The sequence below is a fragment of the Aotus nancymaae genome, unplaced genomic scaffold, assembly GCF_030222135.1.
Source record: "Aotus nancymaae isolate 86718 unplaced genomic scaffold, 86718_ANA_hifiasm-v0.15.2.pri h1tg000010l, whole genome shotgun sequence".
NCBI lineage: Eukaryota > Metazoa > Chordata > Mammalia > Primates > Aotidae > Aotus > Aotus nancymaae.
This window is the reverse complement of record NW_026988421.1, coordinates 37145039-37171135: the sequence shown is the minus strand read 5'-3', so window position 1 is coordinate 37171135 and position 26097 is coordinate 37145039. Positions and strand designations below refer to the sequence as shown.

General features: G+C 42.8%; 1 protein-coding gene across 3 annotated transcripts in view; it reads right to left on the bottom strand.

Annotated features, from left to right (window-relative positions):
* The window catches only part of MYOF (myoferlin), a 179139-nt gene that overhangs the window by 71117 nt on the left and 81925 nt on the right, over nt 1-26097 (bottom strand). The window contains exons 13-24 of one of the 3 annotated variants that reach the window (XM_064374110.1): nt 25420-25523; nt 23445-23513; nt 23313-23356; nt 22220-22302; nt 20603-20701; nt 19744-19782; nt 16125-16249; nt 14911-15027; nt 8102-8279; nt 6788-6912; nt 3974-4080; nt 1182-1374 (exon numbers count right to left, since the gene is read on the bottom strand). In XM_064374110.1, coding sequence (XP_064230180.1) covers nt 1182-1374; nt 3974-4080; nt 6788-6912; nt 8102-8279; nt 14911-15027; nt 16125-16249; nt 19744-19782; nt 20603-20701; nt 22220-22302; nt 23313-23356; nt 23445-23513; nt 25420-25523 — 1283 coding nt within the window. The remainder of the gene's footprint in view (nt 1-1181; nt 1375-3973; nt 4081-6787; nt 6913-8101; nt 8280-14910; nt 15028-16124; nt 16250-19743; nt 19783-20602; nt 20702-22219; nt 22303-23312; nt 23357-23444; nt 23514-25419; nt 25524-26097) is intronic. The other 2 variants (XM_021669046.2, XM_021669047.2) reach the window with 2 other exon arrangements.

Below are 26097 nucleotides of genomic sequence, written 5' to 3'. Positions count from 1 at the left end.
TGGACCCTCAGAGATCCATTTTGCAAAGAAATCCTTGGTTAGGGCTCTCTCTCAAATTCCTGAGCTTCCATCTTCTAGAACCGTACTGTGAGTTTGCAGGGCCGGGAGGCAGGTTAAGGCTGGCCAAAGGGAAGGGTGAGAAGCAGGGGGCAGCCTCACCTGGAAAAGCACCTCCTTCTCTGCTCTGGGAGGCATCTTAGGAAATATTCCATCTTATCTCAAGCATCATTTGAAGAAAGCCACCAGCAGCAGTCAAAGGGTTACAGATTGCATGTATTTTACAGGACATAGAGTCTCTGGCTCACCATCCAATATTTGCCAAATCTGAAATCTTAATTTCATTTTCAAAAACACTTTTTTTTTCTGATTATAAAGGAGATAATCCAGCTTTCAGGGCTGGATATTCAAATGTCCCTATTGGCACACACTGGTATAAAAAGCTCCTTCTCCTAAGTCCACTATAGAACACTGTGAGAGTACCAAAGCATACAAAGTAGAAAATTAAATCACCTATAATCCTGTGTGCTTTTTCAGGTGTATTTCTACCCACAAATATGTGACCACCTACCGAACCCTCTGATTTCTGAGAGACAGGAGGAGTCTCCTTACTTCCTCATTCTTCCAGTCCACCGAGGTTAGTGGTAGCCAGCATTTATCCAGCGCTTACTGTGTGCCCTCAACTGTGCTAAGCCCTTACACCCATCATCTTTAAATCTTCACGCAACAAGGCTAAGTAGTAAGCACTATGTTTATCTCAATTTTACAGATGGGGAAACTGAAGCTCAGAGAGGTTGAATAACCTGCCCAGTGTTATACATGGTAGAACCAGGATTCAAATTCAGGTCTTCTGAACCCCAGCCAAAGCTGACATTTTAATCCTCTGTACTACAAAGATCATTCAAAATATTCTCCAACAGTACCGTGAAAATGATAATGATTTGTCCACTTTTGAAGACATTTCCAACATCACCAACTCAAAATTCTTCCCCGGCCCTGGTTTCAATAACATTCATCCATTAGCATTCTCAGCCCAGTTACTCCTTGATTTTTACAATCTGTCAGATCTGCTCGATATCCCAGATAATGTAGTAGATTCTCCTTCTAATACCCCTATTCTTGGTGCCATTTTGCAGAGCCCTTCTTCCATATCAGGTGATTGTTGCGTAGTTTAAAAGTCCTACCTCTTCGGTCAGCTGCATTAATTTATCAAGCCAGTCCTCAATTTCTGCCAGTGTGGACTTCACATCTGTGGCTTCTGACCTCATCCTCACAGCTGCCTCATGTATTTGGGAGAGAGATCTGGACCGCAGCTTTCGGATCTGAGTGTCGAGAACTGTGACATTGGCTTTTCCTTCTGTGAGAGGCAATGTATATCTAGAAAAAGGAAGAAATAAAGAAAAAGAAACAGAATTTGAAGAAAAACCTAATTTGAGGCTTCAGAACTGTCAAATACATTTATGTTTGATTTCCATCTTACAAACCTCTTAACTCAATCTACAAGCGTCGCCTGGTTGATGCTGGAGTTGAATGTATCTGGCATTGCCAGAGCAGACCTGCCAGTCTCTTAATTTTCACAAGGCATACGGGGAGATTAAAATCCCAAAGCTATTTTAGGCCTTATGGTTTAACAACGGCCCAAGGAGTCACTGGAAAGAACATGGAAACAGTGGCCGCTGAGAGGAACTGGCTTTCCCATCTTTTGCTTCCTAAATCATTTTACAGACCCACAAAATGATGGAAGAGGAGGGAGATTAGAGACCATTTAGCTGAAGCATTCTTAACTTAGGGAATCCTGGGCCTCTAAGCAGTCTACGGGTGAGTCTTAGGTCTGTGAAACTCTGGAACTTATAAAGAAAACTGTCTATCTGTGTCCATGTGTAGTGTGATGTAATGAAGAAGACAGGCTTTGAAGCCAGCGACCTGGGTGGCTCCATTCTTTACTAACCGTGGCTCCATTCTGTACTAGTTCTATTGTCTTGACCAGCCACTTACTTTCTTGTCCTCCTATTTTCAAATGTGGGACATACGTCTTAGGGCTGTTGTGAGAAGGAAATGAGTTGATGTATGGAGAACATTTGGAATAGTTGCATTGCAAAGTCTAAATAATGTTGCCATCCTCATCGTCATCTCATCCTCATCATCATCTCATCATCATCTCATCAGATTCTCAAAGGGGCCCGTGAACTCCAGAAAGATTATGAACCACCTGTGTAGGCCGTATCCCCATTCAGTATGACAGCCTGGATGTGTTGTGCTGAGACCCCCAAGGGTTACTGAGAACAGCTAAGCTACAGCCAGAATTAGCCTTCTGCTGCCAGGCCTTCCCTCCCACCATGGCATCTGGTGGGACACAGGGTGAGGTTTTCACCAGTTTCAGGAAGCTCCGTTCACAGTGTCCCTACCTAGAATTTCCACTCACTTGAATTTCACCCAATTCTTCAATGAAGAAAATCCTAGCACGACTTCCCTTAAACATTGAATTTCCTGTTATATAAAGTTTAAAAAGATTCCAATTTGATTCCTCAAAACCAGATCATATCAGAAGTATAAATAGATGACTGTGACTTGCTCCGCAAATCTCGTTTTTTTTTGAGACGGTGTTTTGCTCTTGTTGCACAGTTGGAACTAAAACGGCGCGATCTCACCTCACCGCAACCTCTGCCTCCCAGGTTTAAGCGATTCTCCTCGCCTCAGCCTCCTGAGTAGCTAGGATTATAGGGTTGCGCCACCACGCCTGGTTAATTTTTGTATTTTTAGTAGAGACGGAGTTTCTCCATGTTGGTCAGCTGGTCTTGAATGCCTGACCTCAGGTGATCCGCCCGCCTTGGCCTCCCAAAGTGCTGGGATTGCAGGCGTGAGCCACCACACCCAGCCTGGTTTAGTAAATAACTATGGCATTGGATTTGAAGGGTTAAGTCCCCAGAGTGATTCTTTGAGGCAAAAAGCTATCTGGAAGTTGTTAATTCAAAAGTCACACTTGGGGTCCTGGACAAACAGATGTTGACTGTGGAATATGGTGCAGGAAGACGGGCTGAGTTGGCAAACCCAGCTCTGGGCATCACATGTGTCATTTCACCTCTTTGGGCCTCTGTTTCCTCATTTACAAGATAAGGAGACTGAAGGATATGATCCCCGAGGACCCAGCTCTAACATTTGGAATTTAAACAAGCGCCTCTGCAGTGCTTTGATTTTGGCTATGTTTCAATTACCTGACTATACCACTAGGCGGCACAAGAAGACAGGACGACTTAGGGCGTTAGCCCAGGCTGAGGAATAAAGGCCTTTTTGCTTGTGGAAAGCATTCAATATGCTTTTCTTTCGGAACTTCCCTGTCCACTGCTTTATTAGCCAATATTTAAAATGAGTTTGGAATGAATCACTTTCCCCTTTGATTTCCATCTGCTAAAAGATCTGAGCTGTTTCTCCAAGTCACAGTTATGAAACATCCTCTGGTTCCAGTCAAATCTACTGGTTTCGCCTAACAGAGGCTTGGCCACAATGTTCATTAGGCATTCAGTAAAAGCGCAAGTAAAAAGGCTGCTTCTAAAAATATGTTTATGAATTAGAGATATTGTTCCGAATGGTGAAATCGATGCTCCACCCCCAGATCCCATTCTGCATGGGAGTCAGAAGTCACCCTTCTCCAGGGGAGGGGTCATCCATGGGTTGATGGGAAGCAGAGGCTCGGTCTTGCCTCTTCCACCCCTCCCCAACTCTTGCCTGAGGCTGTCTGGGACGTGCTTTCTGGAGTGGGGCCTCAGCCTCCCTAGGCTACTTTAGAACTGGCACCAAATCAGAAACTGGAACTATTTCTGGTGGTGATTCAGGCACTCCTCCCAGTGAGGGCTTTTACGAAGATTGAATAACTCAAAATCAGTTTTTAGACAAACACTAGAAACAATTTTACAGGCTTTACAGTCAGAATTTCAGGGAGGAGAGCATGGATGAAAATTTTGAGATAAGGTCATTGTACCTCGTGTCTTCTATAACTTCATCTATCAGCTTCAACCACAATTCAGCCAACTGGTTTGCAGGGATTTTACTTTGTATCCCTGATTTTAGAGCCTCTATATTTGATTGCTGAAGAATTTGAAAAGAGAGAAAATAATCAATAATTGTTCATTATGCCATGATATCTCTTCATACAGTTTAACCTTTGAAACCATGTAAATATTTTTATATATTCATAAAACAAACAAAATGAAACCCGCAAAGATAGGAGACGGAACCCTAAAGTGGAATATAACCAGAAATAAAACAGACCCAATTATATTTCAGACGAATAACATAATTACACTAAACTAACCCAAGTAACTTTGGAACACAATATTTTGACCATATACCCTTTGTTAAAAGGCAAAAAACAAAAACAAAAAACAACAAACCCGTAAACATATTGAACTCTAATTAGTAGGCTTATTTTTCACAGTGGTTTATCTACAGATTTTAGGATTGAACAAAGGAGCAAATATATTGAGGATAACGAAGGCCAGATTTCTCACTGTTGGAGAAGAAAGTTACAGATACAGAAACAGGAAGGACTAGAATAAACCTTGTAGTATTGGACTGGAATTGGAAGTATCTTTATGAAGTCATGGCTTTTAATATATTGATAGATATGGAAATAAATATATATATGTGTGTGTGTGTGCAAATTCATTTGCCGAGAAGGCCTAGAAGCAATGATATTTCAGTAGTAGTGAGCACTCTAGTACTCAGATCTTGTTTCTAAAATGCTATTCCCCACTAAAAGGAAACAGAGCTGCTTGAAGAAATGGCAATTTATGGGCTGGGGCAGAGAGAGAACAAGATAAGCCCAGAACACATGGTTCTATCCCACTGAGCACCTGCCAACAGAGAAGTTGAGGGAGAGCCTACCATGAGTGTCAAAAGTCCTAACCAGGGAAAGCCACCATCCTGTCCAGTTTAGGCAGTTTAGTCAGTGGAGAGAGCTAATAAGAAGAACCAGGATGGGCCAGGTGCATTGGCTCACACCTGTGATCCCAGCACTTTGGGAGGCTGACTTTGGGAGGCTGAAGTGGGGGGATTACCTGAGGTCAGGAGTTCAAAACCAGCCTGTCCAATGCGGTGAAACCCCATCTCTACTAAAAATACAAAAAATTAGCCAGGTGTGCTGGTGGGCACCTGTAATCCCAGCTACTCGGGAGCTGAAGCAGGACAACACTTGAACCTGGGAGGCAGAGGTTGCAGTGAGCCAAGATCACACCATTGCACTCCACCCTGGGGGACAGAGCAAGACTCCATCTCATTAAGATGAAAAAAAGAAGAACCAGGATGAAAACTGTTGAAAAACATCTCAAACATAATTATAATACAGGTGCAATTAATTCTCCACCAATGCCTTTGAGATGTACATTGCATATCTATTGCAACTTTATTTTAGGGACAGTTATGATTAAGTCAATTTAAACCTATAATTATCCTCCCAGATTGCCTTTATAACATAAAAGAATATTTCAGATTTTGCCATAGAGTTTTAGATCAAGTATACTCCTGAAACCCCGTATATGTGTCCAGCCCTGGTAGAGATTAGATCTTTAAAATATTAATGTTAATATAATTTGGAAATCAAAACATCAGTGCCAGATGGATTTTACCACTACCCGACAGGAGTAACTTAGTATTTTATTTTTTTTAGACGGAGACTCACTCTGCCCAGGCTGGAGTGCAATGGCGCCATCTTGACTCACTGCAACCTCTGTCTCTCAGGTTTAAGCGATTCTCCTGCCTCAGCCTCCTAGTTGCTAGGATGACAGGCTCACATCACTATGCCCAGTTAATTTCTTTTGTGTTTTTAGTAAAGACAGGGTTTCACCATGCTGTGCCAGGCTGGTCTCTAACTCCTGACCTCAAATGATCTGTCCACTTTGGCCTCCCAAAATGCTGGGATTACAGGCCTGAGCCACTGCACCTGGCCCAAGTAACTTAGTATTTTTTACTTAATTATAAATATCCCAAATATGTCCCCCTTCTCCTCACCAATCTAGCTAACCAGCGTCAACTAGACAGATAATCACAGATATCACATATATGCAGTTTTCACCAAAGGAAATCCCCAATCTCCAAACAGAAGAAGTTCCTCTAGTCCGCAGCAAGAGCGGAATGTGTCAGACACTGGCTCCTCTAAGCCACCTCTTCCTGCAGTGGAGATTTCCAATGCCAAGTTCTAAGAGTTTCCTATTGCTGTTGGAATGAACCATTGTCCACACAAAAATTATGGCAGAAACTATGAGTTCCTGCTCTACCCACTCCTGCCTTTCTCATCCTCCCCTCTTCCACAGTAAGAAAGTTTTTATCTGGGCATATGCCTGCCCAGGCATAAGACTATACATTTTTCCAACTTCCCTGGAGTCACATGTGGCTCTATGACTGGATTCTGGCCAGTGGAAAGTGAGTAGAAATTAAGAGTATGACTTCTGGATCTTTCCCTTCAAGGGAAAGGGCTGTGTCATCTTCTTCCCACTGTTTACCCCTCCCCTCAGGCTGGAGGGCAGATGTAGCAGTGAGCTGCCTCTATCATGCAGACATTGATAACTCCTCAGTGATGGCAGAGCAAATAGGGGGTAAGAGCCTGGGTCCCCAATACCACTGAACCGCCATACTAACTTTGGACCATCTGCCACCACTGTTCCTAGAGACATTGCTCTTATTTTATTGAGCACTGTATTGAGCACTGTCTTGTGTTACAGTGGCCTGGCCTGCATCCTAACTAATACGTAACTCACCCTGCTTGGAGAAAAGGAAATGCAGAAAAAGAGGAACTTACCAGCCGTTCTGCCATAACTAGGAGAGTGTTCACCGCATCCAGGCGATGACTAATATCCTCCCAGTATGAAGTCAGGGTAACAACTGGCTTGGTGTGGGCCCAAGGCAAGTAGTAATAGAAGTTCCCTGGTATAAAACATTGGGTGTCAGTGAACATTGAACACTTAAAATAGCATGTTTATTAAAGAGATGTGCAACTCAGCTGCTGATTAATCCACACGCTTAGGGAATAGCTTGAGGAGGTCTGGTTCTTCAGTTTGACTCAATTAAGCAACTGAAGATTAGGAAGCTCTTTTTCATTCAGTCTGTTCTGAAATTTTCTCTGAGATACCCTAGTAAATGGAGCACAGCAATCTCAGGATCTTTCAGTGATTTAGGGCCATGCATTTGAACATCAAAGATGGTTTCCTAACATGGTAGCAGAAAATACAGATGGCATAGGAAGCTGGACTGAACACGTTCATCCCTAAAAACTGTTATTCTAAATAAATGCTTTTGTTGGAAGTGGGGCAAAAGAAAATAATTTTCTGTTCTTTGAAGGCTTTACTGTGATTAAGAATTGTTAGCTGATGTTTTCTAGGATGTCTTAGATTTTAAAACTGCTTTAAAAATTTAGTTAAAACTCTAGCAATACTGTTGGGAAATTTGATCAGTATTCCTCTCTCCCTTCTCTGTAACTCTCAAACCATTTGTTGACAGTTTTATTGGAAGTTCTCATACTTTGCTATCTATTATGATTTATTTTATACACTAGAATGTAAGCTCCTTAAAAGCAGGGACCATTTCTCACCCATCTTTGTTCAAATATAGCTATTTAATCCTCACATCAACTCCAGAGAAGATGAAGAAACTGAGGGTTAGAATTAAGTGAGGTGGTTAAGGTCACAGGCTGGTGAGTAACAGAGTAAATCAGAAGCACGATTTTCCAGTACCTGAGCCACATCCCATTCACTTCAGCTACTCAATCTAAGAACGATTTGGGGCTTGGTAGGGTTAGGAGCTGCTTTGCAGAGCTCAGTACTTAGCACAGTGGCGCTCTTGGAGTTTTACATGGCAAAACCAGTGTTAAAGCAGGGCGGGGTGAGGGTGGCATTGGGGCTCAACCTCTGGTAATGGCACCTGCAGCTTCTTGGGTTTGACAAGTCTTGAAGGTGCCTGAACCCCAAACACACTCCCTTCCTCATTAAACCTTTTCCTTTCCACTAACCATAGGCTGTGGAGATTGGTGCCAGAGGGAGGAAACAGTGCATGCTCTGGTCCCGCTGTGCACCCACCGTAAATGTGCAGAGGAGAGAGCGGTTAGTGCCAATCTTACCATCAAATACAGCACGGCTGTATTGAGTTGTGGATGCCAAAGGTTTACAGGTGGTGTCAAACTTGTTGCCATAGTTCCCAATGCTGACTTCAAACTGAATGGCCTCACCCACATCTTGCAACATGGTGGCTGAATGAAACACGGCAGACAGGCTGTACTTCCGCCGTCGCTGGTATTTCTATAAAGCATGAGCAGACATAAGGTTCAGTGAATGATCTTTTGTCCTTATTTACATGTGGATTTCTAGCAGATGCAATTCTAAACCTAATAATTAGTGCTGAATTAAATGGCAGGGGAGAATGTTCTTGGATCCAGCGGTTCCTCTTGTACTCATACAAGTGAGCAAAGATAGAAGCACTAGATGTTCCTTGCTGCATTAATTAAAATGAAGGGTAAAAAATGAAAACAATACACCTCTTTCAGTAGGCCACTTGTTAAACAAATTACATTACATCCATAAAATCCAACAAAAGTTCATAAAAAGACTTAAATAGATCCATACGTGCAACCATGAAAAAACAGCATATTTTGGGGCTGGCCGCAGTGACTCACGCCTGTGATCTCAGCACTTTGGGAGGCCAAGGTGGGTGGATCAGTTGAGGTCAGGAGTTCAAGACCAGCCTGGCCAGTATGGTGAAACCCCATCTCTACTAAAAATACAAAAACTATCCGGGCATGGTGGCGTGCACCTGTAGTGCACCTCCAGCCACTCCGGAGGCTAAGGCACAAGAGTCACTTGAACCCAGGAAGCAGAGGTTGCAGTGAGCCAAGATCGTGTCACTGCACTCCAGCCTGGGTGACAGAGCGAGACTCCCGTCTCAAAAAAAGAAAGTATATTTTAATTAAATCTGTTAAATAGATATTTTAATATTGTCGTATTCATGAAAAAGGTTTGAGGAATATAACTCAAATTGTTAACAGTAGTTATGTTGGAGAAGTTTGAAAGACTATGGCAAACTTTACTTTCTAACATACATTTTTAACTATTTTGAATGAAGTATTAAATTTCCTTTTTTTTTTTTGAGACAGAGTCTTGTGCTGTCGCCTAGGTTGGAGTGCAATGGCATGATCACGGCTCACTGCAGCTTCAACCTCTTGGGCTCAAGTGATCCTCTAGCCTCAGCCTCCCGAGTAGCTGCGGCTACAGGTGTGTGCCACCGCACCCGGCTAAAGTATTCATTTTCTAATCAGAAATAACAATAAAGATTTTAATGTCAGATATAAATAAAAACAAGTGAAATTAGGTAAATTTATTTTAAATTGAAATGGAAATTAAACCTTCCTTTCCTTCTTTTCTTTTGAAATTACTGGTTTAACGAAAGAGTTGAAGACAGGGCCGACAGTAACCACACTGAGTACCTGTCAGCCTAGCAGAAATGACCATGAACCTTTTCTGCCTTCCTTCACAGGCACAGAATCTCTTGAATCCATATCCTGCCCCAAAGCCTCGCTCAGCTGGCATATCTCCTTCATTATGAGTCACATCCCCACAGATCTTCAGGCACTTTGCCTTCTTTTGTCAAAGAACTATGCAATGGTTTAGGGTGCTGTATTTCATTATGTCCTATGCGTTCTGCCATGCAATACTGTCCACATCCTGTGTCTCTTCTAGAACCCTGTTTGTACCCAGTCTCTGCTTTCAATTCTTTTAGGTATCTACCCAGAAGTGGAATTTTAAATTGTCCTTTTTTTTTTTTTTTTTTAGAGATGGAGTCTCTCGCTCTGCCACCCAGGCTGGAGTGTAGTGGCACTCACGATCTTGGCTCACTGCCACCTCCACCTCCAGGGTTCAAGAGATTCTCCTGCCTCAGCCTCCCGAGTACCTAGGATCACGGGCATGAGCCACCATGCTCGGCTCATTTTTGTATTTTTAGTAGAGATGGGGTTTCACTGTGTTGGCCAGGCTTGTCTCTAACCCCTGACCTCAAGTGATCCATGGGCCACAGCCTCCCAAAGTGCTGGGATTACAGGCATGAGCCACTGTGCCTGGCTGGAATTTTTAAATTTTTGAGAACTGTTTTAAGAACTTCTGACAGTGACTGAAGCTCGCGGTCTTGAATTCCTGGACATCCTTCTGTCACAGAGTCCCCATTTTGGTTAAGGGAATTTTTGACATGGTGTAATAGAACCTTCCAATAGGGTTTTGTCAAATCCCCTCTAGGCCTCAATCTTTCTAAAAAGTCTTTCTAAAACATTGGTTTGCAACCTGAGCTGCACATTGAACTACCTGAGGAAGCTTCCACCTGGGCATTGTGAGTCTAAAAGCCTCCCCAGCTGAGTCCATTGTCACCTTGGTAGAGGGGGATTAGGGGTGGATGCTACTTGCCAAGAGCTCTGCTTAACTACCCACAACTAAGCCCCCTGGACTACCCATAGTCCAGAATGATGTGGAAATTCTGGGTTTGACTTTGAATTGTGTCAAAATGTAAAAAGCAGGAAGTTATTTGGATTAGTCAGAACTATGTACAGTACAACTTCTCCTTTGTAAACCACCTAGGATGATAGGAGAAAAGGGAAGGAGCTAAAAATGGGAAACATAATTTGTGGTCTGCATCAGGGCCAGGAGAAAATGACCCGTATTTAAGCCAGAGGCATCTGTTAAGCCAAGGGCTGCACAGGATGGAGAAGGTTCATGGGGAGGCTCGGAGGTGGGGCAGGAACTACAGGATGATGCTCTGGCTGGGCCGGCTCACCCCGCAGGCCACCACATGCAGGGCTTGCAAAATGACCCACAGAATCCCTAATAGGATCCTTGCCATGGAGAATATGAACCCTAAAAGCAATACTTTGGGCTTCTGGTCATCAGCACATTTCCCAGCAGAGAGGGGACACAATGTGAGCAAGCCGCTGAAGATGGAGCAGCTCCCTGGATCACTGCGTAAGCTCAGACTCCAGGAGGGGCTCCCTACCATCTGCTCACCTGCCCCAGAGCCAGGCTACCCTGGATTCAGGCAGCTGAGAATTCTGCTGCTCCCACAGACCTTTCCCACTTCCTCTCTGCCCTCAGGGCACAGAGAGGTAGGGAGAGGAAGGAACAATAAACACCAGAGAAGTGCAGAGCCTGGGATAAGACTGCCTATGACGTGAGAAAATTAAAGCACATAAACTGTAGCCTATTGGACTCAGGTGGGGGTAGGGCCTTGGGGCTCTCTTTCTGATCATCAGTGACTAGCAAACCCTGTAGATGAGGTGGTATAAGGTAGAGCTTCAGCAGTCGATGTGGAAAAGGAGGTGATTTCTGTCAAGTAAGATACCGATAAAGGCTAAGAGTTTTTGAAGGTGGCTGTGGGCTGGGCATGGTGGCTCACGCCTGTCATCCCAACACTTTGGGAGGCCAAGGTGGGTGGATCATGAAGTCAGGAGATTGAGATCATCCTGGCCAACATGGTGAAACCTCATCTCTACTAAAAATACAAAAATTAGCTGGGCATGGTAGCGTGTGCCTGTAATCCCAGCTACTCGGGAGGCTGAGGCAGGAGAATTGTTTGAACCAGGGTGTCAGAGGTTGCAGTGAGTCGAGATCGCACCACTGAACTTCAGCTTGGTGACAGAGCGAGACTTCATCTCAAAAAAAAAAAAAAAAAAAAAAAGACAAAGAAAGTGGCTGTGGACACACAAGGCATGGGACATTAAAGTCAGTGACAAGGAGATCAGGTACCAATGAAGACTGCACAGCATGCCACCTTCAGTGTGTTTACTAAAGGAAGCTGACACCTGATGGAGCAGGTGGAAGAACCTGAAGGGGCTATTTCTAGCAATATTTTTGAACCCTTAATGTGGACCAGACCAATGGGAGATGTCAAGGAGACTGTAGTTGAGTAGGAGAGAGAATGCAAGTGCATAGAATGCTCCTGAAATACATTCGGTCACATCTAAGGAGACTGGGGAAAGAGGAGCAGAGAGAAAGTGGTCCAAGAACAGACTCCTGATCCTGGAGACAAAAACCAGAGTCCTTGAGTGGCAGGCAGAGGTTCAAGAAGCCAGCAGGTATTAGAATGACACTAGGTTGGCAACGCCTGATCTTCTATTTGCCTGATTCCTACGGGGGAAGTGACCAGGCTGAACCTGCTGCATCCCCCCTGCACTGGGGCCTCTCTTCACTAGGTCTTGATAGGTCAGCTCTGCTTCAGAAAGATGGGGAGCACTTGGCTCTTTGGCAACCAAGTTGCCCGTTTGTTGCAGCCTCTTTAGCGCTACCAAAAAGTTTTGTTAGCTGCATACAACCCAGAACAGAGGACCTCTGCAAGACAGACAAGGGTCATGATCATGTTGTAGGTTGACTGCATTCATTAAGTCCTTCTGGCAGGTGCACAGATCTGCTCACTTCACTCTCTCTTGGGGCTTCTGGTTGCTTGGAGTGTGGCTGCATTTTCAGAATCCTCATTCCTCTCCTATTCTATAATTCTTTTTAAAATTTTGGCTTCTTTTCACTTTTGATTTTATTTATTTATTTATTTATTTAGATGGAGTCTTGCTCTGTTGCCCAGGCTGGAGTGCAATGATGCGATCTCAGCTCACTGCAACCTCCGCCTCCCAGGTTCAAGCAATTCTCCTGCCTCAGCCTCCTGAGCAGCTGGGATTACAGGCACCCACCACCATGCCCTGTTATTTTTTGTATTTTTTAGTAGAGACGGGGTTTCAGCATGTTGGTCAGATTCCTGACCTCAGGTGATCTAACCGCCTCAGTCTTCCAAAGTTCTGGGATTACAGGCATGAGCCACCACACCCAGCCCCACTTTTGATTTTATTAAATTTATTTAATAGAAAAGATGAGCTATTTTGCTCTCTGTGTTTAATTATTTAGAGTAAAGAAAATGATTTCTGTTTTGTTTGCCAGTCAATAGAAAGCTGTTTTATTCTGTTGACATATACTGTGGGCAATATATATTGTTTACTCTTTTTATTTTTTTGCTTTTACACTAAACTAATGAAATAAGCTTCTCTGCCTATGTGTGTTTAACTATTTTCAGTGAAGAAAACTAATTTTGTTTTGCAATTGAGTTAATAAAGTGTTCTTTTTTAAAGTATTTTGTTGGGCCTCTTTCTCCTCCCCAACCATGGTTGTTTAAAAACGAGAAGCAGCATGGACTTAAATTACATTCTGGTGATGGAGCAAAATAAAGAGGAACCATAATGGTTGAATGTCCATGGTGACGTTTCTGCCTAACCCTGAATTCCAATCAACATTTCAAGAGCCAACTCCAATCTGTAACTACTCAAGTCAAAAACCACCATGTGTCTCTGCAGAAGCCTCCAAGTGGTTTCTGGCTATTCTCTTGCATGATCCTGGCTGTAAATAGCATGCAAACTACCCCTTTTCACACTCTCCCTCCCTCTTTTTTCCTTTTCTTAACTTGGCCTCATGATCTATTGCAATTCCTAGATTACAGAGTGGAATAGATAGAAAGATGATGACCAGGACCTTCTTGACTTTTGATTCTGTGTCTCTCTAGTAAAAAAACAAAACAAATGATCATCTTTGCTATAATAATTTGTAGGGGAGAACTATTTCTTTTCCACATGTGAAGTGACATGGATGCCCAGTGGCTTGCTGCTATGGTGATGCTAGGTTCCTTCCTGAGGCTGTAGGGTGGAGAGAGGGAAGTCTCAGAGAGAGGGGTGGAGACTTTCCTCTCAAAGAAGGAGACAGGAATGAAATCGGTGGGGCTCACGCACTGGACCACGGATGTTCCAAACATGTGAAGCCTGAGGATTCCAGAACGAACAGCTTTGGATGCTAACCTCCTGATAATAGCTGTCGTCTGGGAGTCAATGAGCAAGGCCACATGGCTCTGGGAAAGCAGGGAGAGTTTCTGTTAAAGGGTGTGGCTAGTCTCCCCAGTGATCATCCTGCAAAGGGGGCAGATGTAACGGGCAGACATCAGATGACTGGAGGGAGAAGGCCCTGGCTCGCTGGAGAACTCATGGCAGTTGGGCCTGGATTCAGACGAAGATGTGTTCTGGGCACTGCGGGAGCATGGAGAAAGCACGGAGAACCCAGCCTGCCACAAGGAGTCAGGCTGCGAGTAGACAGGAAGGCTGACTCTCAGGGACTCAGAACACCAGTCTGACCCCATGAGCTCTGAGAATTGCTATATTTCACAACCACTCTGTCACCGGTTTTACTGTATTTTCCTGTTCTTATCCCAAAAACAGAAAGTGAAAGCTTTTTAAAAGTTGCTGTTTGATTTCTGCTGTAGAGTGGGGAAAGCAGGGCGGGGCCTGTCTTATGTGCTTAGAACAGAGGGCGGCAGCAGCCTGGGGCAGCTGGGGCCCTGGAGGTGATTTGCAACCCAGCCTGGAGGGCATCATGAGCTGGCTGCACTGGCAAACAATTCAGATTTGTGGAACACATGGGCATTGACCTGGGCTTCTCAGAAATGGTTGGGGAAGTCAACCAGGAAGATTTCCTGTCTTCAAGAAGGAAGCGGAGTTCGCAGCCATTGCAATGTGGGCCCTCAGCACACCTGCCCTCCCGAGCTGGGAAGCCTACTCAAATGGAAATGAGTAGTGGTGGCACCTATAGCTCTTGGTGCCACCAAGAAGTGGCTGTTATGGCCACTTCCCCATGACCCCCAACACCAGTTAGCGAACAGCTCATTCAGTTTTTGGGTAGCAAGGCTCTTGCCAGTTTTCAGTAGGGTATTAACATCTCAAGGGATGAAGCAATCCTTATAGGGCTGTTCTAGAAACATCCAGATGAGGGCGTTCATTGTGAACTGGGTTGCCCTCCTACTCCCCTAGCTGCCCCTTCAGTCCCTGGAGGTCCCCTTTTCTATACCAGGCATTATTCACACTCTAACATTTACCTCAACAACCAGCAGGTCATCATGTGAAATGGGCTCAAGCTTTTTATCTGGTGGTGTCTTCTCAAGAAAAGTGGCTAATTCAACCAAGATCCTGCCTCTGTAGGCAACTCCTTCCCCCTGAAAGGCAACAACCCAGGATTATTCCTCCAGGCAGCAACAGCAAAAAGCATTCTGTGTCTCTAGTCAGGCTAATACAACACAAAAAGTTTTTCCTTCCCATGGCCCTAACTTTCAAAATCAATCTGTCGGCCACTCTCCCAGCTGGATTCAGGTCTCTGGTGTTGGAAAGAAGAGCCATTGGCTTTAGGACAGATCTCAGAGAGTACCTTGGGATGCCAGGGCTGAAAAGACCTTAGCTATGACCAAGGTCAGAGGCCTTCACACCATGCTCTAGCTCCAGAAGGAGTTTGCAGAGGCTGGGAGGTGGGGGTGGATGAGGCTCGAAGTCTCCCTCACCATACTTCAGCGGGGAAGCTCTGCATTTATTTGTGTTAACCTGGCTGCTTTTCTCCTCTTCTCAGAATAGGGGGGCAGCCATGTTGGCAACCAGGGCAAGTCTCAGAATAGCCATGAAGTAAAGGAGGAAGATGTAGGAGGAAGATGTTCTGGGTACAGCTGAGCATGTGGATGAAGAGTGGATACTCCTCCCACCATGTCCAGCAGTGCTGGCAATAGAACCTTCTGAGGAGGAAGGGAGGGCCCCCACCTCCACAGCCAGTCTTTCACCTTTCCCCTCTCAGGGCTTTTTCTCTCTAGCTTGGTCCCTTTCTTGAGCTTGGGAGATACCTAAAAGACATTTGGCTTCTGTTGTGGTAAAAAGAACACTTCCTATCTCTGGGTTTGCATGTCTTCATCTATGAAATGAAAGTATTGATCAGATCAACAAGAGTAGCAAGGGGTTTCAGGGGGCATGTCACTGCCTAGTGCTGGGTAATTTCCTAAAATATGATGTTGAGAAGAATTCCAAGGCAGCCCAGGGGCTTATTAGGAAAGAGAGCCAGTATTGATTATTGATGTCTACCAGAAGCATAGAAGTTGGGGGAAATGGCCATTGGCTAACCCCCAGTGAGATGATCACAATCTCTTCCTATGTTTGCATTCTAAGTCTTAGGGAGTATGAAACTTCTATCCTGCAATACTCGATCAGACATTATAAGAAGAAATAATCACATTAACCAATGCTCATTAATAACAACCTTAATGGAGAAACCAACCTTTCCAGTATTCAGCTCATCATAGGGGTCTGGGAATCCTGTGTACTCTCTGGGGCTTCCATAAAGATTCAGATAACAAGGTCCAAATGTTGGAACAAAGCCTACCTCTGTTTCTCCTGTGTTTACTGAGAGAGAAAGAAACATCATCATTAGATGTTAGGCTTTTAACATTCAATCTATTGGAATAAATATTAGTTATTAGTTATTAGTGAGACAGTTTTCCTCCACTTTGTGAGTTAGTTGTATTAGTGCAAGCTGGAAGCACCGTGAGGCTTGCCACATTTCTCTTTTCTTATTGTACATAAAATAGTAAATAAAAACATTTGGGGGTAGTGCAGGTAAACTTACTTTCATAAAAAGATAATGCTATTTAAATAAAAGAGCAATTTGACTTTGAAGTTGATCTTCACATTTTTTCCAACTTTATAGTGGGCATTGTATTAAACATGCCATTGCCAATTGGGGTAAAAGATTATATTGTTTTGGGAAGTCACTTAAATGAAATATTATATGTACTCTATCTATTCCTCTAAAGTGTCATTTAATCTTCAATAGTTAGTATAACTCTGGCAGATGCTGTTAAAAATACAAGACATTTTACAATCTTACATGTAATAATGAACTGCCTGCCTGTGGCTGTGAGACCATGTGATATTCTAAGTCACATGAAGAATCCCATTCTATCCCTTTCTATCTCTGGTGGTCATCTGATATGCTCCTCATTTCTGCTACCTGGTCTTAGCAAGACGATTCCTCAATAAAGGGCACTGAGGGCAATGTAATTAAATAGCTGAAAATGGGGAAACTGTGAGTGAGGGTGGGGAAATATAAGAGCTGCCTTCAATAGTCTCAATGGCCCCCATATGGGAGAGGGATGCTCTTGTCTCCAAAATCAGAGTGAGGACTGCTGCTATGAGCTACAAGGAGATCAGCTTTGGTTCACGCAGTATAAGGCAGAACTTTCTGTAAAGTAGAAATGACAAACAATGAAAAAATGGATGTTAAAGCTATGGCACCGTAGTCACGTCACATTATGGATGGGCAAGCCAAAGCCCACAGAAGGGAAGTGACTTGTCAAAAGTCCCACAAGTTGGCAGATTTAGCCCCAGATCTTGAGTTTCAAAGCTCAGCCAAGGACACCCTCCACTACCCCATCCATTCTTTTGGTCTAACCCCGCCTCTCCTCCACCTGGTTCCCATGAGTGACTGTGTTGTCTGTCACGTGTATTTGCTTTTCATTAAAGATCCCCAGGGATTGAAACACAAATTGTCAGTAATGATCCACTGCGCATCAGCTTAGTGCCAGAGGCTGAATTATTTCTGTCCAACAAATCTCTTTTCTGGTGTGTTAGCCTTTTGTCTTGTTTTGGATTAACAGAAGGAAACTCCCTTCTATGTGCTCACATCTAAATATAGGCTCCTGGGAAAACCCATTCTCTAGGCCAGGCGAGGTGGCTCATGCCTGTAATCCCAGCACTTTGGGAGGCCAAGGCAGGTGGATAACCTGAGGTTCAGGAGTTTGAGACTAGCCTGGCCAACATGCCAAATCCCCCTCTACTAAAAATACAAAAAGAAATTAGCCAGGCATGGGCAGGTGCCTGTAATTCCAGCTACTAGGGAGGCTGAGGCAGGAGAATCACTGGAACCCAGGAGGCGGAGGATGTAGTGAGCCAAGATTGTGCCATTGCACTCCGGCCCAGGCGATAAGAGAGAAACTCCGTCTCCAAAATAAAGAAAAAGAAAACCCATTCCCTCATAAGCTAAGTCTCTTCTTGCCTCCAAAGTTTCCTAATCCGTTTAATGCACAGCGGTCACATCAAATTTCCCTTGCTAAAAAGCCTTCACAAAATAAAATAAAAATCCTTCAGCCTGGCCATCAAGGATTTCCTCTGATCTAGCTACAACCCACTTTCCATCAATATTTTCCATGCCTCTTTTACCTTTTGGAGTCCCCTTCGTGTTTTGGGGATAAAATATACAGTAATTACGAATAACTACTGTATTTAGTTTCTAGAACCCTACATAGCTGCACATCTCTGTGACTAGAGTGTCGCTTTTCAGGGGGCGTGGCAGGATTTCAGTATGTCTTATTTTGATTTCCTACTACTGGTTCTATCACGTGACACTACTACATGCATATTCATTGATTGGTTAAACAAATGAATAAAGGAATAAAGTGCTTGTGCATCTGCCAGGTTCACTGCAAATCTAAGGACTACTTAATATTCATATAAATCTGATTATAACAAAATAGATTTTTTTCCTTTTTTTTTTTTGAGACTGTTTCTCACTCTGTTCCTGAGGCTGGAGTGCAGTGGCGCCGGCCTCCTGGGTTCAAATGATTCTCCTGCCTCAGCCTCCTGAGTAGCTGGGACCACAACCAGCTAATTTTTGTATTTTTTAGTAAGAAACGGGGTTTCACCATATTGGACAGGCTGGTCTCGGACTCCTGACCTCGTGATCCACCTGCCTTGGTCTCCCAAAGTGCTCGGATTACAAGTGTGAACCACCGTACCCAGCCTCTTTTTTTTCTTTCTTTTTTTTTTTTTTTTTTTTTTGAGACAGAGTCTTGCTCTGTTGCCCAGGCTGGAGTGCAGTGGCACCATCTCGACTCACTGCAACCTCCACCTCCCAGGTCCAAGTGATTCTCCTGCCTCAGCCTCCCAAGTAGCTGGGACTACAGGCACGTGCCCCAGGCCCAGCTAATTTTTTGTATTTTTAGTAGAGACAGGGTTTCACCAATTAGCCAGGATGTTCTTGTTCTCCTAACCTCGTGATCCACCTGCTCAGCCTCCCAAAGTGCTGGGATTATAGGGGTGAACCACTGTTCCTGGGCCACAAAACATATTTTTTAAAGCAAATAAGAATTGGGCATTGTGTCAATTACATAATTATGTGATATCACTTTATATTTGCATACAGTTTCAGAGTTTGCAAAGCTTTCCCACATGCAATAGCTCTTTCCCCTCTTACCACAACCCTGGGAGATTATTGTGGCAGGGAGAGTCATGCTTATCTGATAGATAACCTCTCTAAACCTCAGAGTCTTCATCTATTAGGTGAACAGCAATATCTGCCCTAGGAGAGTTGTGATGGTCAAGTGTGTGACAGTATTGAGCAAACTTGCAAAAAATGACGAGTTCTGTGCAAAGCAAAGGACGTGTTATGATCCCTCATTTTCGGAGGAGGAGGAGATCTTCAGGGTGCAAAGTAAAAACCATTCAGTGTTTTCCAACCTGGAGATTCAAGTTGACATTGGGGGAAAGCTACTTGATACATTTCAGAACAATTGATTTAGTGCTCTTTATCTCTACCTACTGAACATAGACAATAACAAAAAATGTTACATCTCACGATCAATTATTTGCAATAAAGCCAAATACCATGGTGTACATTTAGCTGAAATAATGGGACACGGAGCAAAGCCTGGTTAGCATATTTCTTTTAAGCTTAGCCATGCAGGACAACCATACAGCACTTACACAAAAACTATTACTCTAGCAAAACTATGCTGAGACAGCAAAATGTCAAAAAAAGTTCTAAAGACAATTGTTATATTCTTAATAAGATAATATTAGCTAGCAAGATCTAACAGAAAGCAAAATTACAAAGCATAAACCTGTATATGATGCAGCCCCAGTTCCTGAAGATGAGAAATCTATATAGTAAAAATACGACTGGTTAAACAAGAAGAACACGGGCATTATAAAACAGACATTGAAAACGTTAATCAAATCCAGTGTCAGGTAAGTAATTTAGCAACACCAGAAAAATCCCAAATTCAGACCTAAATCACATATGACCCTTTCGTAATGCACACAATTCTTATTGGTTAAATTGTGACAATGGGCAGAACCACCACATGTGAATAACTCAATTTCACCCAGCCCCAAGGCAGCTAGGAAGCAGAAAGAGCTAGCTTCACAGGGACAAACGGAGCCTGGCAAAGTTACCAGCATTTCACATTTTTAATAAAACATTTACTCGTCTTAGGGTTTAGTTGGGACCTACATCAGAAAATCCAAGTAAATATAGTCTGAGGCTGTATAAGCAAAGGCCTGGAGTTTACTGCACATTATTTGATTGAAAGCATGGCTTGTTTCTTTGTACGGGGAGGGCGATGTTGACAGCTCATTGTTATTTTAAAGACCCTCTAACCCCATGGTCTGCAGGGCCTGCAATGAGAGGTCTCAGAGACAGAAGCTAAAATTGCTTGTAGCAATTTCTGGTTTTAGTTCTTCTGGATGTTACCACGTCACTAAGCAAAATGCTTATGCTAGTATTTCTGAATAATCATCTTTAGATATTATTTATTGACTTCTCATGAATAATGGATGGATTTCAGTCATTTTTACCTTCCCCCCATATAGCTACAGCATGATTTTTATTTCCTCTGATGGTCACCTTTGTGATTCCATCTATAGTCATATTTAGATACCTGACTTAAAAAGAAGAGGCTATCAGCACTCCTGCCCTACCTCCGCTCCGCTTCCTCCTTCCACTTCTCATCTCTATCTTCCATACTTTCACACTGTAATGGGTGATGGCATTTACGCTTTGTTCAGAGCTTTGACTGTCTGTTAAATTTTAAAAATCAAAATATAATAAATAGTGCTTACATTCTAGCAACCACATAAATATTACTCCCTGCAGAGAAAATGAAAGGGCCGTGATTACACTTCCTTCATTGCAGCTCCAGTATCATGATCACCATGCTACTCAGCAGAGAACGTTCAGATGGAATCTCTTTCTTACCCTCTACCATTTGCTTAAAATAATGCCATGTATAACCTTTTATTTATTTATTATTTATTTATTTTTTCAAGATGGAGTCTTGCTCTGTCACCCAGGCTAGAGTGCAATGTTGTAATCTCAGTTCACTACAACCTCTGTCTCCCAGGTTCAAGCAATTCTCCTGCCTCATCCTCCCAAGTAACTGGGATTACAGGCCACCGCCACCACACCTGGCTAATTTTTGTATTTATTTTCAGTAGAGATGGAGTTTCACCATGTTGGTCAGGCTGGTCTTGAACTCCTGGCCTCAAGTGATCCACCCTCCTTGGCTTCCCAAAGTGCTGGGATTATAGGCATGAGCCACTGCGCCTGGCCATATAACTATATTTGTACTATAACTCCTTTGTTCACTAACTTGTCTTCTGATTGCTTTTCTTTTTTTTTCTTCTTGAGGGAGGAAATCTATATGTTCTTCACCATATCTCTAATATCTTCTTCACCTTCTCTCTAGTATCCAATACAACACATATATATAATATAACCAGGTTCTTATTTATGTTTTCCATTGCTTGGATTAACAGTGTTTTTTTCAAAACTTATAAAAGACCTTAAACAAGATGAGAAGAACCTTGAGTTCCCCAAGACAAAATTTTGTCTCAAAGTCTCTCACTTTGTTTCGTGTGTTTAATCTCTCAATATGTTTAATCTATTGGCAATTATAAGAATTTTTGTTTTGGTCACAAAAAAATAAGTTGCTGGTATTACTGTGTTAACATTAATTTTTTCTTTTATCATCTTAACTTCTTTCCTTCATTCGCTGTTACAATTTCTGGCAGATGCACAAAACCATAATGCCAGGTATAGGCAAATGCTTCTCAAGAAAAGTGTTTGGGAAACAACAGAAAGAACAATGTGTTGGCCACCAGTCCTTGGGAGAATGAAAACCAAAGCCGTATTATCTTAGGGAGTGAGGATTACATGATTCATTGGCATCTGACCTTATTGTTCCTGCCAAGGGAATCAGTTGAAAAGGGAGTATTATTTTATATTTGGGTGGCCTTGGGTCAATATCACTCAAAAAAATAAGGTGCTAGCTCTCTGTATTGACACAAAAATTTCATAAAACTGCTATTGGGAAAAAAAGTTTTGGATAGGAGCAAGAAAGCAAAAAATCTTCAAACTGTTAGTGGCTTCCATTCTTGTTTTGCAGGCCATCGCCAAAACATCATTGAAACGGTTCATGAGGTTCATCACACTTGGCTTCTAAGAAACCAAACCTATTGCAAGGTGGCTACCTCAGTTTATTTTTTTCTCCAGAAGTTCTGCATCCAGTCTTACTGCAGATCTGTTGAGTGACTTACCTTCCACTTCCCCACCAGAGGCAGCAATTTTGGACAGGTGTAGGTACGTTGTTCCAACTACATCATTTTTAGTAAGACGGTCCCTGTATAAAACAAAATAGGCTAAGGGCTCCATCTATAAAGATATGTCTTCATTTCCACAATTTTAAAAAAGTTAGAGCTGGAAAATACCCCAGACTTCGAAATAATAATCATGTCCAGTGAGCCTCAAACTTTATTGTACTTAGTAATCAACTAGAAACTTCTCACCCTCATCTCCTGCCCACATTTTTATTCAATAAGCCTAGAGTGGGGCAGAGAGGTTATATTTATGAGTGTATCCGGATTGATTCTGATACAGATGGTCCTCCAACTACCCTTTAGAAACACTGATCTAGTGAAGTAATTTATTCTGAAGTTATGAAACTGCAATTTTACACAGAGGCCAAGGGATGTGTCTATGGCCACACTCAATACCATTGTAATAAAATTTATTAATTATTGGCACATTGCATAATTACGATAGTGCTGATGATCATGATGACGGTAATGATATTTGCCGTGTTTCCACTCTCAGGGAGCTAAGGGTGCTAGTTGAATGCTCCATCCAACTATCCAAGAATGGTCTTATTATGGCCAATCAGTGCTAGGAGGCTGGTCTAGTAAAACTTCCGTCAGAACATTTCAAGGACTTTTCCTTGCCTTCATTGAGGTAGTTTTACTATTTTCTTTTTTAGCAGTAACAGTGAATTGCTCTTAGAATGTTTGGTGATTCCTACCAAGAAATGGTTGACTGTATTTCCGAAGTCTATTCTGAACAGCCTAATGATACTTAAATCCCTGATTTCTTATCTTGGGGCATTTTCAGATCACATTCTCCTTCTTTTGTTTATGAGCAGCTGAACCAAAATATTCAAAGCTTGTTTTGCAATAACACTATTATTAAATTTTATTTTAAGAAAACACCCAGTTCCAGGTGCAATTTATCCTTTCCTCTGGAAGGAAAGTAAAATGCCAGAAAATAAGAGTTAGACCATCCAGAGTAATGTTTCACAGTGACCCAAATGTTTAATTCTTTTATGTTGAATTAGATGTGTGTCTAGTTTCAACTCACCAGTCATATATTGTTAGTTTTATTTTTTCACACACTGAAGGAAACTATAAAAAAAGAGAAAAAAAAATAGTTATTTCACAATAATTTAGTAATTATTATTCTTACTTTTTCCAAAAGAAAAGAAAGTCAAACCTTGATCTGAAGATTGACGACCTGATTCCACTCAGGGTTTGCATTTTTCTCAATTATGTTTGTACAAACCTGCAAAATCACCAAAGCAAAGCTGTAGGTTTTCAAGTTTCTAATTTCTAAAAGTTTACAATATATGCTTACTAGATTATGACTTTAGCAGTTTACTTATATACTTAGAAACCTGGTTAAACTTTATTTTTCTTGATTTGTAAAATATGACATGGGTTTAATATTAATCATTGCTGTTTCGATGCACTAGAAGCTTGTTTTTAACCCTTTTTCATTAGTTTTCAGTTGTCAGATTTCTAACATTAGATTAATGTAACAAAGCAAGAGATAAGGTTTATAGAGCAATTGTTATATACTGTTTGCAAAGCATCTACCATTAACACATCTAGACAGATCTTTTGATCCTGCCCGCCAGCCTCCCTGTCCCCTACCCCAAACCGGCTCCTGTTACAGTCTTTCCACCACTCTTCATTCAGGCGGTCAGGCTCAAACCAGAATCAGCCACACCCAAATCAGCCACACCCTGACACGTCAATCTTCAAGCAGATCCTGAAGCCTTTCTCCCCAGGATGCCTGCATGGTCTCCTATCTGAACTCCACAGCTTCTTTTGTCTTCTGACTTTTACGTCACTTCTCTGTGTAACACCTTCAGGGGACTCTCAAAGTACACTTCGAATAAAGCCCAGATCCCTCCCTGGGCTGATGAAACTCTACTGTCCCAAATTTATTTCTCTCTGACCTCCTAGTTTTTCCCCCTCGCTGACTCCACTGCAGCCACATGGGCAGCCTTCTCTGCTAAGATTTTCCTCACTGGGACCTTTCATCGCCCTTCTCCCTGCCTGGATGCCTCCCTCCCTGGGTCTCTGCATATCCAGGCCTCTGTATATCAACTGTCACTTTCTCAAGGTGGTCTCACCTGTAAACCTGGCTAAACACCCCTCCCCTGCACCAATCACTTCTTGTCCCTGCTTTGTTTTCTTTGTAATACTGGACACCGTTTGAAATTATTTCATTTCTTGTTTGCTTGTTTATTGTCTGTCTCTTCTATTCCTGTGTGTTCATTTCTATATCCTAGCACATGGGACAGAATCTGGTACTTAATGACTTTTTGAATGAGTAAAAACTCTCAAAAATCCTATGTGATGATTATTATCTCCATTTATAGTTCAGGAAATGGAAACTCAGAAGGGTAAGTGATTCACCTGCCTATGAAGTGGGGTAAAGCCTGAATTTAATGCAGGCCTCATTTTGCCCCAGAGCTAAAAGGCTTTTCCACCACACCCACTAAATCTTAGAAAAAAGCGCCAGTCATGTGTGTGTATGTGGTTTGCCAAATCTTCCTTTCATAACTGTATGGTTCAAACACATAAAAGATGCTAGTTCTTCCCGTCTATAACTGTCCATGCTGTGCTGTTATTCTACTGTAGAATCTCACTCAACTCTCAACTCTCCTATCTTTGACCATCTCTGTAGGTAAAAGTGATGGTTATAGCTGTCCCTATGCCAAGAGTCTCCCAGATTTTTTCAGGGGCCCGCTCCCACTCTCTGGTTTCAGCAGTTCCCTGGAGCATGGAAGGTGAGAAACATGATAGGAGGGGGCAGCAGGGCACTGGGGGGTCTATACCCTACAACATTTACCAGGGATGGGTGTGGCTGGCCAGGGAGTTTGCCCAAGATGAAGATGATGTTTGGACCTGAAAAGTATTCCAGAAATTCGGTGGTAGCTTTCCCTATTCTAATCTCTCAGAAGACTGAATTTTGTAATTTGTGTTCTGCATACTTTCCACTCCAAAATAAACCTGTGAAGTCTGGCGTGTTCGGACTCAGATAATCTGTGTTCCTGCAGAGTGCCCGGCTCATCAGGGGGCTATCTGAACAAAGAGTAAGCAGGAATTCATGCCAAGGAAAGCACAGTGGTTTTAAATATTTATTCCTAGCAGCATCTGCATTTAGATCATGTACAAACCTTTTTTCCAGCAAAGGAAACTTCCACAAAAGGATCCACGAGATTTTTCTTATCTGCATTGCCTCCAAATATTTCCTTTACTGTCTGCGAGAAGGCGTCATCCACTGGAAGGTAATAGTCATACAGGAGAAATTAAATTTGATTCTCTTAAAACAGCAGAAATTATTTGGCAAGGTTTTAAAAGTTATCTTATACATCAAAATAGTGGCAACAGGCTCAGCACGGTGGCTCACATCTGTAATCCCAGCAATTTAGGAGGCTGAGGCAGGTGGATCACTTGAGCCCAGGAGTTTGAGACCAACCTGGCCAACATGGTGAAACCCCATCTCTACTAAATATACAAAAATTAGGCTGGGTGCAGTGGCACACACTTGTAATCCTAGCACTTTGGGAAGCTGAGGTGGGTGGATCACCTGAGGTCATGAGTTCAAGACCAGCCTGGCCAACATGGTAAAACCCCATCTCTACTAAAAATACAAAAATTAACTGCACATGGCAGTACATGCCTGTAATCCCAGCTACTTAGGAGCCTGAGGCAAGAGAATCACTTGAATCCAGGAGGTGGAGGTTGCAGTGAGCCAAGATCATGGCCACTGCACTCCAGCATGGGTGACAGAGCCAGACTCCATCTCAAAAAAAAAAAAAAAAAAAATTAGGTTGGGTGCAGTGGCGGGCCCC